The sequence below is a fragment of the Embiotoca jacksoni genome, unplaced genomic scaffold (genome assembly GCF_022577435.1).
Source record: "Embiotoca jacksoni isolate LCO1_2020_lvr unplaced genomic scaffold, fEmbJac1.0.p SCAF_9, whole genome shotgun sequence".
In the NCBI taxonomy this organism is placed as follows: Eukaryota; Metazoa; Chordata; class Actinopteri; family Embiotocidae; genus Embiotoca; species Embiotoca jacksoni.
The window spans coordinates 9,578,283-9,594,351 of record NW_027185447.1 but is presented as its reverse complement, the minus strand read 5'-3'; the positions used below and the strand labels follow the sequence as shown (position 1 = coordinate 9,594,351).

The window sequence follows — 16,069 nt, the reverse complement described above, 5'->3', positions numbered from 1 at the left end:
TACTTTTGTGCGTGTCCCTTAATGTTCCCTGCAGCTTACTCAGAATGATTCTGTTCTCTCTATACAGTGCCTTGCAAAAGTATTGACCCCCCCTTGGCGTATTTCTTTTTTTGTTGCCTTACAACCTGGAATTAATTTTATTTTATTTTTTTTTTTTTTTTTTTTTTTTTTTTTTTTTAGGGGTTTGTATCATTTGATTTACACAACATGCCTACCACTTTGAAGATGCAAAATATGTTTTATTGTGAAACAAACAAGAAATAAGACAAAAAAAACAGAAAACTTGAGCGTGCATAACTATTCACCCCCCCAAAGTCAATACTTTGTAGAGCCCCCTTTTGCAGCAATTACAGCTGCAAGTCTCTTGGGGTATGTATCTATAAGCTTGGCACATCTAGCCACTGGGATTTTTGCCCATTCTTCAAGGCAAAACTGCTCCAGCTCCTTCAAGTTGGATGGGTTCTGCTGGTGTACAGCAATCTTTAAGTCATACCACAGATTCTCAATTGGATTGAGGTCTGGGCTTTCACTACTCCATTCCAAGACATTTAAATGTTTCTCCTTAAACCACTCGAGTGTTGCTTTAGCAGTATGCTTAGGGTCATTGTCCCGCTGGAAGGTGAACCTCCGTCCCAGTCTCAAATCTCTGGAAGACTGAAACAGGTTTCCCTCAAGAATTTCCCTGTATTTAGCGCCATCCATCATTCCTTCAATTCTGACCAGTTTCCCAGTCCCTGCCGATGAAAAACATCCCCACAGCATGATGCTGCCACCACCATGCTTCACTGTGGGGATGGTGTTCTCGGGGTGATGAGAGGTGTTGGGTTTGCGCCAGACATAGCGTTTTCCTTGATGGCCAAAAAGCTCAATTTTAGTCTCATCTGACCAGAGTACCTTCTTCCATATGTTTGGGGAGTCTCCCACATGCCTTTTGGTGAACACCAAACGTGTTTGCTTATTTTTTTCTTTAAGCAATGGCTTTTTTCTGGCCACTCTTCCGTAAAGCCCAGCTCTGTGGAGTGTACAGCTTAAAGTGGTCCTATGGACAGAAACTCCAATCTCCGCTGTGGAGCTTTGCAGCTCCTTCAGGGTTATCTTTGGTCTCTTTGTTGCCTCTCTGATTAATGCCCTCCTTGCCTGGTCCGTGAGTTTTGGTGGGCGGCCCTCTCTTGCCAGGTTTGTTGTGGTGCCATATTCTTTCCATTTTTTTAATAATGGCTTTAATGGTGCTCCGTGGGATGTTCAAAGTTTTGGATATTTTTTTATAACCCAACCCTGATCTGTACTTCTCCACAACTTTGTCCCTGACCTGTTTGGAGAGCTCCTTGGTCTTCATGGTGCCGCTTGCTTGGTGGTGCCCCTTGCTTAGTGGTGTTGTAGACTCTGGGGCCTTTCAGAACAGGTGTATATATATACTGAGATCATGTGACACTTAGATTGCACACAGGTGGACTTTATTTAACTAATTACGTGACTTCTGAAGGTAATTGGTTGCACCAGATCTTATTTAGAGGCTTAAGAGCAAAGGGGGGTGAATACATATGCACACACCACTTTTCCGTTATTTATTTTTTAGAATTTTTTTGAAACAAGTTATTTTTTTCATTTCACTTCACCAATTTGGACTATTTTGTGTATGTCCATTACATGAAATCCAAATAAAGATCAATTTTAATTCCAAGTTGTAAGGCAACAAAATAGGAAAAACACCAAGGGGTGTCAATACTTTTGCAAGGCACTGTATATGTGTAAGATAGTTGATGCAGCTCTGTGGTCATTTTAATGATGCAGTTTGTTGTTGCAATATCTTGCATTGTAATGTGCCAATGAATGTGTCCACATTTTTATAAACAAACTTTACTGGAAGTTGATGAAATCCAAGAGTGTACAACTCAATTTGGATGTCAAAAAGCATCCCGCCGACAGTGTCAGAAGTTTCAAATGGATTATTGTATAATGTGTCATATTTTAAAGGCTTTGCTCTTAGTTTAAAAAAAAAAAAAAAAAAAAAAGTTGAAAATGAAACATTTCTATGAGGAACACTTCTTTCTGTGTCCGGCAGCTGATGAATCGCCAACTTCCTCTTCTTTTGTCTTAGGAGGAGCCTCTGATCCTCTAACAAGACTGGAAAACTGTCAAAAATAGGCTGCGACTGCACTGAAGATGAAGTTTTCCTTTGTCTTTATCCTTTTATCATTAGGTATGGTAAAAAAAAAAAAAAAGAATCCCACAATTTACACGTTTCTGTTCTCTAGTGCATGTAATTGATTAGAAATGTTTGTTTTTCAGATATACCTCATTTAATGGGGCAGCAGAGAATTGAGGAGTTTGCACACGTTTTGCTGAGACTCTCCTTTCCTTCGTTTTACAACACCTACAGCAAGTCTTGCTGTAAGCTGTATCCGGGAGGATGCTACAAGCTGCTGGACAGTACAGGATATACCTGTGATTTACTCAAGGGAAGAGTGACACAAACTGAGAGAGATGGCTGGATTGAATTCAAAATATTAAACGTGCAGTTTGTGGATGGAGGCTATTACAGATGTGCCGTGCTGGGAACCCAAAACCACATTTACAGTGACTACTATGTTGAGGTGCTTGGTAAGTACTCATATTTTGATTAATGTGATATGCTATAAATATGTATCATGCAATAGCGTCAGATGATGCTTTGGCAAAAGTGCATTATAACAACTTCATAATGTTATAACTTACTTTCACATGTTAGTGTGTTTTTATTATTTCATTTTTAGAGGATAAATGTCACTTAAAATCTAGCTATGAACTCAAGACTGTTATTTGATATTCTTGCATTTTGCAGAAGGTTTTAATCCCCACAGCCCGTCTGAACCAAAGCTGATATCAACCGTCACAGCCCCCCACACCTCCACATCACTCCCAGACTCCACTTGGCCTGCTCTGGCAGAGGACCGCAGTGACAGTATCAGGTATTCACTCTGCTGATTGACCACTTTTGGTCAAATTGTGCTTAACAGAGGGAAACTAATGGTATAAATTTGAATCTCGTGTCCTGTCTCCTTCCCAGAGTTCCCTGGAGTTTCAGTCTGCTGCTGGCTGTCATTGCATCCATAACGGTGATGATTTTCATCACTTCAGTGACTGCTGTTGTTTGCTACAGAGCCAAGGCAAAATATAAACAGTCAAGTAAGCAGTTTCCTGAGACTGATTATTTCAAAGCTCTGATTGTCTGCTAGTGTGTCGAACAAAAATATATTGCTCCTTTTTTTTTTAGGGTGTGTGACCAATGTGATGTTGTTTTGTTGATCTTTTCAGACGCGTATGGAGAAACTCTGCGTGAGTCACTGAAACAAGAAGCCCCGGTAGGTGCGAAACAGGAAACATGTCGTCTCCGTGACTCACTGTCAGGTTGAATGGGAGACATGTTTAAACTTCCTCTGCAACGTCTCTTGACAAGCATGTTCTCTTCCCAGGATATGAGCGGCATCGTCTACACAACAGTGGACTTCAGAGCTCACCAGAAACCAGAGGAGGTGTATGCAAACCTGAGAATGCACGAAACGCCAGCAGGAGCCCCCGACACGGAGCATGCTGGGATGGTGGAGTATTCGACACTGGCAATCCAACACTGAATTCAAGTCTCAGATTTTAATGTAGGACCCACTGTCTTCTACTCCACTGTGGTTGTAAAGGTCTGTTTACTGTGCAGAGTTTGAACAGACAGAGAGATAATGCAACAAAAAGATGCAGTTAGTTGCATCATGGGCAATGTAGGATCAATTCTGGAGCGTGACCCATACAAAAGACTGGATATCTTGACCTCTGCTGCCTCGATTTGATTCTTTTGTCTCTTTTGAGTCCCCATCTTAAAAGAAGTGCAATATTTGATCACTGAAATAATTTTAAGTGTTTATAACGTGCTGTTTGTGAAAAATTTTAATGACATGAAACATTTTATTTTTATAGGATTAAAGAAATGAACTCTGTCATGGTGAAAATAAGGCAATAAATCTGTGTTTTATCTAGCTTTGAGACCTTTCAGCAGTCGTGTTCAAAGCAGCAGAGTTGTCAGCTCATGTCATCAGGTTATCTTTTGTTAAATCAATGTTTGTCCTTATCAGCCTCCTCTAGATTACAACGTCAGTGCCAACCTGGACCTCCACTATTCTGAGAGCTGCTCGATAGTCTGTTCTTCCTTTGCACACACAGAAAGCATTTGTTCCTTTGTATATCCTTTGTAAAAGGTCAACTTTTTCTTGAATGAATGAACAGACAAGACTGATTCTTATTCCTGTGACATTCAGCTTTTTTTTTGTACTGATGTACTACAGCAAAGTCAAACTGATAGACAAAAATACACAGAATACTTAGTTGCAATGATCCATTTGATAAAAGGCACAGCATGTTTATGCCTCTTCTTTCAAAACCTCCCATTTGCTCAAATCCTTAGGGAGAAATACACATTTATAGATCATCTGATAGAGGACTTTTTGATTATGCAGACTTGGCCAGACCAAAGTACTGAGTCTGGAGACATAGTACTCCATGATGAACACATCTCCCAGAGCTGGGAAGAACCATCCTGACCATAGCCAGTGTTGCAACTGTTGTAGCTCTATGGGGAGACAAAAGAGAAATTGTTTTCTTCTAATATTTATTTTGAAGTAGAAACCCTTCTTGGTGCAGTGGATCTAACTGACTTCACAGACGTAGGCAGATTCAAGGATTATAAAGGGGTTTCCATTGACAGTGAAAGTGACACCAACCATGTTCTGGCAGTTCAGTGTAATCTTTAAGAAGAACAAAGTAGAAGACCATGTAGTTGCAAAAGTTGTGTTTATTGGTATGTTACAAGTTTCCCACTGAGGCAGCTAACCAAGTCCTACTTCATTATTTTCATTTGAGAGTTTTGACGTCAGAGCAGTAAATGTCTGTTTACTCTGGGTTCAGAAAAAGGGAAAAACCTATGTCAAAGGGGATGGTATGATGGCATGACTCACATATTCGTACTGGTCGGTTGAGGCTCCAACTCAGGCGTTCATGTTGTTGATGTCATTGGTTGGGCCGGTGATCAGGGAGGTACCCGTGTCAACGATGGCCTGGCAGCCACCAGAGCACAACACATCGACAGTACTGTGAGAAGCAGCAGCAGAAGGTCAAACCAGGGGGATTTTGTGCAACCCTTACCCTAAACCTCCCAACCTACAGATTTTAATCTTGTTTCAGTAGCTGCTCAGCTTATAGATGGAGAACAGGTTGAGTCACCAGTACTTACTTGATCATGTTGTTACAGGCAGGCACTATGTCGTCAGACTCAATACTCTGGAAGTTTAATCCCAGGATGCCTTCAGCCTGCATGTGAGCCATGAAGGGAAACTCTGTCCGGTGAAATCCAAACACCTGGTTGGCCACAGAGACACCGCCCACCTGGACACACAAGACAGCTGTCAGTCAAACTTCAACAGACCACGGAGTCATGCCTGTTTGAAGTCTAAATAGACTTTGCATTTTGTTCCAGAGGTTTTGGTTACCTTAACAGGGTCGCAGGCCAGGAATCCAGTCATACTGCCAGTGTCATACTGGATGAACAGAGTCTGGCCGGTCCATTGGAGGGTGGAGGACTGCTGTGGGTTGAATCATCTGTGGTTCTCTGTAGAGAAGCAGTGTCTTTTTCAAATGTCCATTTTATGACAATGTTAAGCAACCTGGACTATTTCTAACCATGGAGTGACGACCACTTATATTCAATGAACTGTTTCAGTCATTAAACATTTTTATTTAAATCTTCTATTAGTCAAATTAGCGTCTCCACAAACTAAAACAGTCACACTTTTATTGAAAGCAAAATGTACTATCAAATTAAATCAAATGTGGAATCAAAGCTCAAGCTGTTGATATCGCAGAAAAGTTGCATACAATTGAAAAGTACCTGTACTTTGGGCTCTGATCACTTCCTGTTTTATTTTGGAATACTCCACCTTTAGGGTCCATGTGTGCTTTATTTCCTGCCATTGTTTAGTTTCCAGCTGTTTCTGTTTGGTACCCACCTGTGTCTTGTTTTCCCATTAGGTAGTGGTGTATATAAAGCCTGGCCTGTTTACTTCCCAGTTACCACATCATCATGGTGTAGTGTTCACAGAGTCTAGCTGAGTTCTATTCTTTATCTACCTGGTTGTCTCCGCTTGTGTTTTTGGATGTTGCCAGTTCTTTTTTTCTTGCATTTAATGTTAATGTTGTACTGCCTTATTTCTGACTCAAGGGACCTAAAACTCTCTATATCTGCATTATTCAAAGGCTGCACTCGGCAAACAATTAAATGAACAAAATCGAAATCATCTTATTGGTCTGGACTGGAGTCAGCATTAGTTTGTCTTGTCTTGGACTAAGTACCGGTGTGGAGGAACTTCTTCCTGTACTCCTCCCACAGTCCTTTTGCCAGCAGGGTTTGCCTGGACAGGACGAGGTTGTCCCTTGACCATAGGGTGTCCTACACACAGCAAAGTAAGTACAGAATCAGAAAAATGCACAAATGTGCTGGATTTTATGGCTCTACATTTAGCTTTGTGCAAGTTTATAAGGTGTGATACTTCAAAGCGAGAGGGAGCAAGATGGCCTTTAGATTTCCTCCCAGGGAGATAAATCGATTGTCTCTTACAATTCAGCCAATTCAAGCTGTAAAATGTCACACAAAAAAAGAAGAGGAGGAAAAGGTTGCTTTTCAACCAACCAGGTCAGATTTACTTGCAGAGACATTTGGAGAAGGCAATGAAGGCTGACAAGACGACAAGCCACTTCACTTGTATACAACAAATAAATGCTGTGTTTCCTAAATATTCTTCTGCATACCTTGATATAGATTTTTATCTGGACATATGCGATACAGTTTTGAATGGTTTCTCATCTGACAGCAAATATTGAAACAAGTGAACCCTGAAAACCTTTGTTAGAAAGTTGAAAATATTTTGTAACATCTCCTCACTCTAAAACAAAGATGACTCTATAAAGTGTTAGCTTGAGTTCATGTATGTATGTTTGTATAATATTTTGTTGAATTAATAAAAAATTTGGGAAATTATGTGTAATTGGTGAAGTGATGTTAATGTCATCAATTCTGAAACACTGCAGAAAACAGTTCAGCAAAATAATCCAGTCATTCACTGTGAAGTAAGGTTACTTGTGTAGGGTTATCTGTTAACAATATTACACAAAATACAGCTACAGCAACAAAGATAAAATGGAATTTTGTGTGAACAACAAGTAAGAAAATGCTACGTGAATTTTTTTTAGAAGTTAAAACCCACCATAAACTTTAGTTTAACTTTGAATGGAAAGTTCAACTCATATTTATCTAACAGTAGATAGGCTATTTCAGTAACATTTATCAAAGCATAGTAGTGGACATTTTCTTTACTTTACTTTTGTAAAAGTAGCAATACTGAAATACAAGTAAAAGTCCAGCATTGAAAATATGACTGAAGTGGCAGTAGACAATAATTTGCAAAATGTACATAAAATGTCAAACTTAAAAGTAGTTGTGCAGAAAATTGGTTGCTGTCAGTATTATAATTATTATATTATGTGATTATTATTATTCATTAATGTATGTAGCATTTTATGTCTCAGCTGGTTGAGGTTGAGATCTTTAAAAAAAAAAATTATGTACCCTGATATGGATTAACATAGGTTTTGTACTATAACAAGATTTGAAAAGACTGTTTACAATATTCAAAAAGGACAATTTTCTTTTCGAGACGTTGAAGAGGTTCTGCTGGAATTTCTTTCTGATCGAAATCTGCACTAAATATCAAATATATGGCACAATGTCATAGTTTGGTCGTAAAGGTAGCAGCACTAGGACTTTGATTATAAAGTTCTTCATCACAAAACTACTTGACACTTCCAACATATAACAGACATTATACTTTTATTGACAATAATGCTTGTACATTTCTCTTGATAAATTAACATAAAATGAGCATTAAAAAAAAACAAACAGCAAATGTTCTAATGGTTCACAAATAGCTTCCTGGGTTACTGTGGGTTCATTAATTATAGTGTGTAATGTCTACCGTGGCTCTTTACAATGACTTAGCATCTCTGTTTATGTGCCTGTTGTGTGCATCAGTAGGATCCAAACTATGGGTTTTAGTGCATAGAGGACATAAATGAAGAAAACAGTCAGAGAAGATGATTTTGATCCACAGCCTGTTCAAGTCTTCTCTCTGAAGTGTTGTTTCCCATCTGCTCGTCTTCATTTGAGTGTTTGGGCGTCTTGTTAGAAGTCCATGTTTTTGAAATCATCGGTACATCTATACTTGCTATCAGCATACCTGGTGCACACCAGGTGGGGGAGACAGGGGCAGGTGTGATGCTGCCTTTTTCCCAGATAGGGCACCTGAAAGTGGGAAAAAGGAGAAAAGAGGGGTAATCTGACAGTTTAAATCCTCCAAGTGACAAGTGGCGCTGCGGGTCTTAAAAAGCTTCTCTTTAAAGGTCTGATCTCAGAGATGGATGTGGTGTTAGCACGACTAATTGTTGCCTTGTCCAGATAATCAAAGAGATGTATGGCTCTGATCGCCTAGTTCTCTGTAGAAAAGATCGATAGCCTCTGCAGTTATCAGCAGCTTTTCCACAGCTTCAGCCAATCTGCCAGCACTTGATACAAATCAGAATTTCTGAGGAGAAGTGTGGGTGAGATGGAGAAGGAGTGTGACTTTGTGTGTGTGTGTGTGTGTGTGTGTGTGTGTGTGTGTGTGTGTGTGTGTGTGTGTGTGTGTGTGTGTGTGTGTGTGTGTGTGTGTGTGTGTGTGCGTGTGTATATATATATGTGTGTGTGTGTGTGTTGCAAATGCAAAGACTGTGATGCTGGAGGATTATGACATCACATTTCTACCCACCTTGTGGCTGAAGGGGTGGCATTCATCCCCGTCCACACCTCTTGGGACACACATCCTCAGACCCCTCAGCCATAGACTGACAGCACAGCAGAGACCAAAGCCACACTGTATATCTCTGTCACAGGCCTGCAGGACAGACAGAGTGATGAGATGGTGGAGGCACAGACAGAACAGAATAAAAGGGGCACAGAGATGGAGGGATTGTTTGATGCCTGTGAATCAGTTTTATTTTCATTAATGCTAATAGAGATACCCTTTCATGTTTGAATCTATTTCATTACGTTTTGTAATAGAGATACCCTCTCATGTTCGTACATTGAGAGGCATTTTATCCATTGCCTGTCATCTCCTTAATCAGTTTACAAATGAATACCAATCAGAGGTCTGAAATTTCCTGTTTTTTCCACTGGATTTAAAGCGGAGGAGGATGTGGTCTCTCATCAGTCATTTCTAATCAAATTTTAACAATATTCTGCAGAAAAGTGAACTGCTCTGTTAATGTATTTTTCATGTTTATAAGTTGGCTGTTTTGAAATGGAGCCACAAATCAAGGGACAAAGGATAGAAGACCGTAAGTGCAAGTACACTTCCAATTGAATAGACTGACTTAGCCCTAAAGCTACTAATCATTTAATTGATCAGCTGGTCAAAATACAATGATTTTGTACTGATTAAGTCAGTTGTCAAGCAAACTATTCAAACAGTTCTTGACTCTTGCATCTGAAAGGTGAAGAGTTGCTTCTTTTCTCTACTTTGCTGTAAATTTAACATCTTTGTTTTTTTAAAAGGAAGTTCAGACAAAACAAAACACTTTGAGGATGTCACTTTGGGTTCATGATACTTCTAATGAGCATCTTAAATGATTGATTAATAAACAAAAAAAATAAAGAGCAGATTGTCTGATGATGATAGATGCCGCCTTAGTGAGTAGCTAATTTAATTTATATATCATTTTAAGATCACATACAGTAGTAGATTTAAAAAAAAACTTAGATAAAGGGAGGATAACAATATATAATATTTTCAATTTGACAATACTCTAGAATAATTACAGTAGATGGTAATTTAGAGTAATTAGACACTCCTCCAAAACTGATTAGACATCAATTTATAATGAAGAAAAACAACAACCGTGAGCAGCAGAGCCAGAAAATTGTCACTCACCCCTGTGATGACAGCTCCTCTGGACCAGCTCAGAGACAACAGGAGGAAGGACAGCAGCACCGCTGTGAAGCCCATGGCAGCAACAGGAGAATTGGATTCTCTCAACACCCTCAACACTGGACACCAACAGTGAACAAACTCTCCTGCACCTCACACTGGGTGACTCTTCAAACAGTTATAAAGGTTCCCAGAAGTCCTCAGAATGGGGAGCCTTTCTCTCTCCCCCTCTTTATCCACCTGCGCCCCCCTCCCCCCACCCAACACTCTCCCCTCCCTTCCTCCCTCCCTCCCTCCTGTCCTTCTTCCTCATGTCTGAAATCTCCCGACGCCCTCTCTGCCTGTCTGTTTAGTAGCTTTGTCATCTCACTCATCCAGCTGACAGCTGATGGAGGCTCACTGTGGTCCTCTCAACATGAACATCTTTGCCTGTTGTGGAGGGTTTGGTTCTACATCTCCTTAAGACTTAGGCTGTCAGAGTTGCCAGTAGTTCAAACCAACAAAAATATATGGAGGACAGGTCAGCAGCAGATGACATTTACATGAACTAAACTGATTCTGACACCTCTTTGTGAGAAAAAGGGCCCAGGTGCCAAGTTGGCAGTTATTTGTCTGTCTGAAGTGGACAAGACAAAACTAATCAAAATCAAAGATGTTTGATGAGATTATTGAAATTACCACAGGCTGACTGATGGACCGGGCTTCATGTAAGACATTTATCGGCACGAAAGTGATGTTCCTTATTTATTATATAAATATGAGGTGTGGGTGCCATGATGCCATATCCTGGGACAGCTGTCATTAACTATAGCGGCACATCACTAATTAATCCACAGAGAGAATGATACATTCATAATGTTACAAAATAATCTGCTTTGTCATAGAAATAATGATAATATTTTTGTTGGAGTTATTCTACTTCTCACTGAGATTGCTGGTGTCACTAGCTACCAGAAAAGGGATAATAAGTCTTAATATCCCTGAATTATAGTATGTGTTATACAACAGGGTGGTGATACACTGACTGTGAGTCAGATCTCTATTTAGGGTCCTGCTCAGTTATAGATTTATTGTGGTTGTAAAATGGCTATATGCTGCAATTAATGAGGTCTAACGTTTAATGCCAACCTCCTTTTGGTGCAAGATTAAAAACTGTGTGTGTGTGTGTGTGTGTGTGTGTGTGTGTGTGTGTGTGTGTGTGCGCGCGTGCGCGTGCGCGTGTGCGCGTGCGTGTGTGTGTGTGTAATGCATGTAGATGCATGTGTTACAAGAAAAGAAGATACTGCATTTATGTGGCTCTTGTAAATTATTGTACATGCATAAACTTTGTGCGTGTGTTTGCCTATGGGTATGCTCGGACAGTAATGAGAAGCTGGTTGTCAGCGGAGGCAAGCAGGCTGTGATTTAGGCTGCGAGAAGAGAAATATGAGTGAGAGAAGAGGAGAGAAGAATCTAGAAGAAGCTAGAAGAATTAGAGGAAAGGAGGGGGGGAGTACCCCATGGGTTAGTCAGCAGGACATTACCCTGCTGCTGCGCAGGTGATGGATTCCTCCAGTGCAGCGGTCGCATAATTACATTCACCCATTTCTGCGCTGTCAGCAGGAACCCCTGAAACCTCACCGTCTTGGGATAGACAGCTGAAATCATGCAGGAAGCTCAGCCCGAAGGTCTCAAACTAACTTCTGAGGAAAACACATGAACAAAATCAACAAGGGGCTGCAAGAAATAAAGTTCCTGCTTTAAACTCATAGTAGGCTAGATTTTTTTTGTTCAGGAAAAAAGGCAATATGTTGATAAATGTATTTAGCGCTTATTATGCTGAATAAATTATTGTAAAATTATTGTTATTATAACTGGGGTGGTGCACATGATAAGATAAGATCACTAAACAAAAACTGTTTCAAGACTGAGGAACATGTGACACTGGAGCTGTTTTAGGCAACATCGACTTGCGTGAGAGTCATTTGAATGTGACTGCTTGTGCAATCCTTCAGATCACAGCAGGAACTGGATTATTAATAGTTTGTACTTTATATTCAGGAGGGCAAAATAACTAAAGTAATCTGATTTTATACACGATTTGTGCAAGTCTGAATATGAAAACCCATCTTTCTCAAGGGCTAGGATGAAGAGAGTGACAGATAAATGCTGAAATATAGAGTTACATTACATAACCAGTTCAGAAAATTATAATCATAATTATAATTATATCTACTGTATATTAAGCTTATATGTCATGATGTGTTTCTTTTGAAATGACTGCCATCATGACTAAAATCTCAGTAAAAACATTGTGAAAAATCTATCTATCTAGCAAATGGTCTACTGTCTAAGCATTTTAAATGTATATAAACACATTGTTCTCAATATAATAAATAACACACTACACATATATGTCGAAAGCATATCATACCGTCACGTTTATGGTCTTTCGTCTTTCTATGGAAAGTATTTTACTGCGCTTTGTATGTTTTGGCCCTCATGGGGAACCATATTGCACGTGACGGTCAGCTGACTCTACCCGGAAGCTTCGAGGAAGTAGACCAACAACAACAAACTTTATACAGCAAAACTTGACTTTCTCGGTTGTTTAACGATTGTTACTCATGGAGTCGACCCTCGAGCAGCACCTTGACGATACGTAAGTTAAAACTGCAACGTGGTTGAGTTTGTATTGTGAAATATGCGACGTTAAAGACGACTTTTGTCTCCTTGTCTGTGTGTTTCTGGCAGCATGAAGAATCCAGCAGTTGTCGGTATGCTCTGCACGGATCAACAAGGACACAACCTGGGCTGTGAGATCACACTCGTTTTTGTTCTTTACTGAAGGAAAATAATCTTTGTTTCATCTATTCACAATGCTGCATACTTTCGGTAAAGTATGCAGGGGCAAAGTGATGCTCGACAAGGCACCATAAGTTACGACGTGTCATTGAACCATCAAAGTTGGGGTTTCTTTGCTTGAAAAGTGAGTCAATTGAATATTAATTAAAAACACAGTCATGTTTTAATAAAACATTTATTTTTTATTTTTTTTTTAGAACAGAACAGTAAATTCTTTGCTGCACAATTAGATCTTATCGTCAACATTTCACACTAACTGTGAAATTGTTCTCTTAATTTGAAGTGTTTAAATTTTCCATGCACGTAAACAGCTGGTTGAACTCTTGCTGGAGGAGAATTTTTCACAACCTGGTATATTTATATAGTAGCATATAACATATAAGCAGTTTGTATAACTGATACATAAAGATTCAGCACATGTTTTACATTAGAGCAATTCATTAGAGCTTGAAACCCCTCTATAAATGGTGCCTTGTCAGAGCATGGTATCACTTTATTTTTTTATTAAACTGACATGCTTCAGACAGTTAGAAGTCATTTTGTGGACAGTGGACATGCGATATGATCACAAAAGCCTAAGAAACCCATTTTAATTCTTCATGAAAGCCACATAACATACACACAGATTACTGTTATAAGAAAATGTACTTTTATTTTGAGAATATCACAATGTATAGAGAATTGTGATTTTCATTTGATGTTTGCGTGCTAGTTTACGAAACTGAAAAAAAGAGTAAAAAAAAAATAAATGCTCCAGATGTAAAATTTCTGTTTTACAATGCATATAACAATCAACTTGTTTCCCTTTTTGTTGTGTCAAACTTGTCGCAAGCATTGCAAGGTTTCATCATAACAATCGCTTCTTACTGGAACTACTCATGCAGACATACATGCTTAAAACCACGGTTAAGTGGAAATTCTCAGTGACTTTTCTGATTATAACAATAAAAAAGAAAGTGAGGTTGTTTGTTAGCGTCACTTAAAATAAGTAACAGAGTCAGCTTTAGCATATGATGATCTCACTGTCATCTGATATATGAAAACTGACTTTGACTGACTGGTTACCATAAAATGTATTGATCTTTCTCACGTAAAACCTTTCAATTATGTGTCCTGAATGATCTGAGAAAAATGAACGAGATAATAAAACTAATTGCACTCAGTTTGCACTGGCGGTCTAAATCCAACGCATATCCAGTCCAACTACAGTAGCTCCAAACATGAAAATATACTTTCACATAGGGCTGGACGAAGCTGACAAAATCAAATATCCTTATATTTGTCACAAAATAACTCAATGCAGGTGCAGTTACTACCTATGCTGTTGTTATCATTGTGGCATTGCTAGGAAACCAATAGGGATCTGAACTGTTCCTTTTAGGAGGCATTTGAACTAACTGCATAGCAGAGAAAAACAATCTTATCGTCTCCTCTATGAAAAAGATGTAAAATCATGTGATAAAGTGAAAACCATGTTGATTTGACTTCTCGAATGTTAACTGTAGTTCTCAACTTTAGTGGAAGACATTTAATCACCACCTGTTTTTATGTTTCTTCATTATAACTCTTCTATTTCCAGGCCGTGGGTCCCTGTCTGATGAACATGGCGGTGTTGTGTCAGTTTTGGCCAAACAAGCTGCAGCTTTGACCAGAGACCTGTCAGACACTCCGACTGTGTGTCTGGAGTCTGAGTCAGGGTGAGCACTGACACAAGCTTTTGTCTAGTTTGCTTAACTGACTTGCATCATCTCTCTTCTTCTTCTTTTTTTTTCTCCATCTCAGTGTATTTCAAGTATGTCTGTGCGGATTTGTTAATATGTGTGGCGATCAATAACAATGGAAAAAAACTGTTGAAATAGATCCAAAGTCAGAGATTGTGCGTTTGTTGTTCATATCACTGCCTGAACTCAGAGTTCATTTTTGTGGCTGTGCTGCCACCTTCTGGACTCATTTGCTATCAGTTACTTCAATTCAACAGTCTTTAACATTCTTGGAGAGAAGTAATTTAACATGTTAAACGTTATAGTGACTATACAAACTGGAAGAGCCTGCTGCTTTGTGGTGACTTACTGGGTCTTTCTAGGTATAGCAGGATGACGGCTCATGTCAATCAATTGACAGGTTGACAAGTTTTATCTATCAAAGGCTAATAGTTAAATGCCATCTAGAAATATTCCCAAAACAAGTCACTTTTGTATTGTTTATCAAATTAATGTTTGTCATTGTATGATATAGAGTTTTTATTTTTGTTTGTTTTGTAGAAACATTTTGGTGAGGAGTCACGGGACCATCACAGTAGCAGTTCACAAGATCGCATCTTGAAGACAACAGGACTGACTAATGAGTTTTATTGTAAAGAGATGTACATGTAAACACACACAGAAGTTCAAGTGAATTTGACAAAAAGAAATCTGGAGTCTCCTCACTGAAGTGGTGTTTTCTGTATATTTCTTGTTTAAACCAGAGAATGCTTATTAAGTATGTGTGTGATTCCTTTGTTTTACTAAATAGATGTTATGCACTGATCGCTAAGTAATGCTGTTATATTGATGTCATGTACAGAACAGATCCAGTGTCGTGTTGCAGCCATGTTGCTGTGTTTTTTTTTTTGTTTTTTTTGTTACTGCCCTTTATTCCAAGGCAGTCATGCACAGAATAACAACCCTTAATAAACTTTAACTTGAGTTCGTGCTGGCCTCTGCGTTGTTAAGTATTAATTATTTTCTCGTTTGCACATTGTTACATGGTTGACCAATTCAACTGTTTTGGCAGCTATGAAGACATTCATCGCCAAGGTAGAAAAAAAAACAGGCTTCAAAGTTTACAATCATTAATCAAAACTGCTGTGAAGCCACTCGTACCTGCCCTATATATTTAGGAGCATGTAGGAACAACTAAGAGAAACGTGCCAAGTGTAGTCTGAGGAAACGAACTATAGCCTGACATATTGCTTGCCGATAGTTTTGGATTAAAAAAAAAAATTAAAAAAAAAGTCCGTCCTGCTTTCTACAGCACAGGTTGCCTTTGCGCATACACTGTGCAGTGCGTCTTGGTGGCGCACCGCCTTCAGCAAGGACCCGAGTAAAGTATGCGGTGGCTCTGATGTTTTGACCGCAGAGTTTGTTTTTTTCCTCCCTCCCTCTGAGCCTTCAGATGGGGTTCATTGCTGCGTCTCAGTCACGTGGCTC

The 16,069-nt window shown here is 39.2% G+C and overlaps 2 protein-coding genes and 1 pseudogene across 2 annotated transcripts; 1 reads left to right on the top strand and 2 right to left on the bottom strand.

The window, feature by feature from the left end:
• Positions 1-4,473: 4,473 nt before the first annotated feature.
• On the bottom strand, positions 4,474-6,458 carry LOC138192889 (pepsin A-like; annotated as a pseudogene).
• Positions 6,459-7,939: 1,481 nt separating this feature from the next.
• Positions 7,940-10,239, bottom strand: prok1 (prokineticin 1). The gene is made up of 3 exons (XM_069141352.1): positions 10,041-10,239; positions 8,877-9,002; positions 7,940-8,374 (listed from the first exon to the last, which is right to left on the bottom strand). Exons 1-3 carry the CDS (start codon positions 10,113-10,115, stop codon positions 8,255-8,257), a joined length of 321 nt encoding a protein of 106 aa, XP_068997453.1. The 5' UTR covers positions 10,116-10,239; the 3' UTR covers positions 7,940-8,254.
• Positions 10,240-12,549: 2,310 nt separating this feature from the next.
• On the top strand, positions 12,550-15,570 carry lamtor5 (late endosomal/lysosomal adaptor, MAPK and MTOR activator 5). Its single transcript, XM_069141355.1, has 4 exons — positions 12,550-12,678; positions 12,771-12,832; positions 14,461-14,578; positions 15,143-15,570. The coding sequence occupies exons 1-4, from the start codon at positions 12,644-12,646 to the stop codon at positions 15,201-15,203; spliced, it is 276 nt and encodes a 91-aa protein (XP_068997456.1). The 5' UTR covers positions 12,550-12,643; the 3' UTR covers positions 15,204-15,570.
• Positions 15,571-16,069: the final 499 nt, after the last annotated feature.

Bases quoted from the DNA above. Each gene is read 5' to 3' on its own strand.
- lamtor5 (XM_069141355.1), top strand. From the start codon at position 12,644: ATGGAGTCGACCCTCGAGCAGCACCTTGACGATAC. The intron at 12,679-12,770 runs GTAAGTTAAAAC...TGTTTCTGGCAG, and splicing joins GAGCAGCACCTTGACGATAC to CATGAAGAATCCAGCAGTTG. The intron at 14,579-15,142 runs GTGAGCACTGAC...TTTGTTTTGTAG, and splicing joins TGTCTGGAGTCTGAGTCAGG to AAACATTTTGGTGAGGAGTC.
- prok1 (XM_069141352.1), bottom strand. From the start codon at position 10,115: ATGGGCTTCACAGCGGTGCTGCTGTCCTTCCTCCTGTTGTCTCTGAGC. The intron at 9,003-10,040 runs GTGAGTGACAAT...TCTGTCCTGCAG, and splicing joins GAGGAGCTGTCATCACAGGG to GCCTGTGACAGAGATATACA. The intron at 8,375-8,876 runs GTGGGTAGAAAT...TCCCACTTTCAG, and splicing joins GCCACCCCTTCAGCCACAAG to GTGCCCTATCTGGGAAAAAG.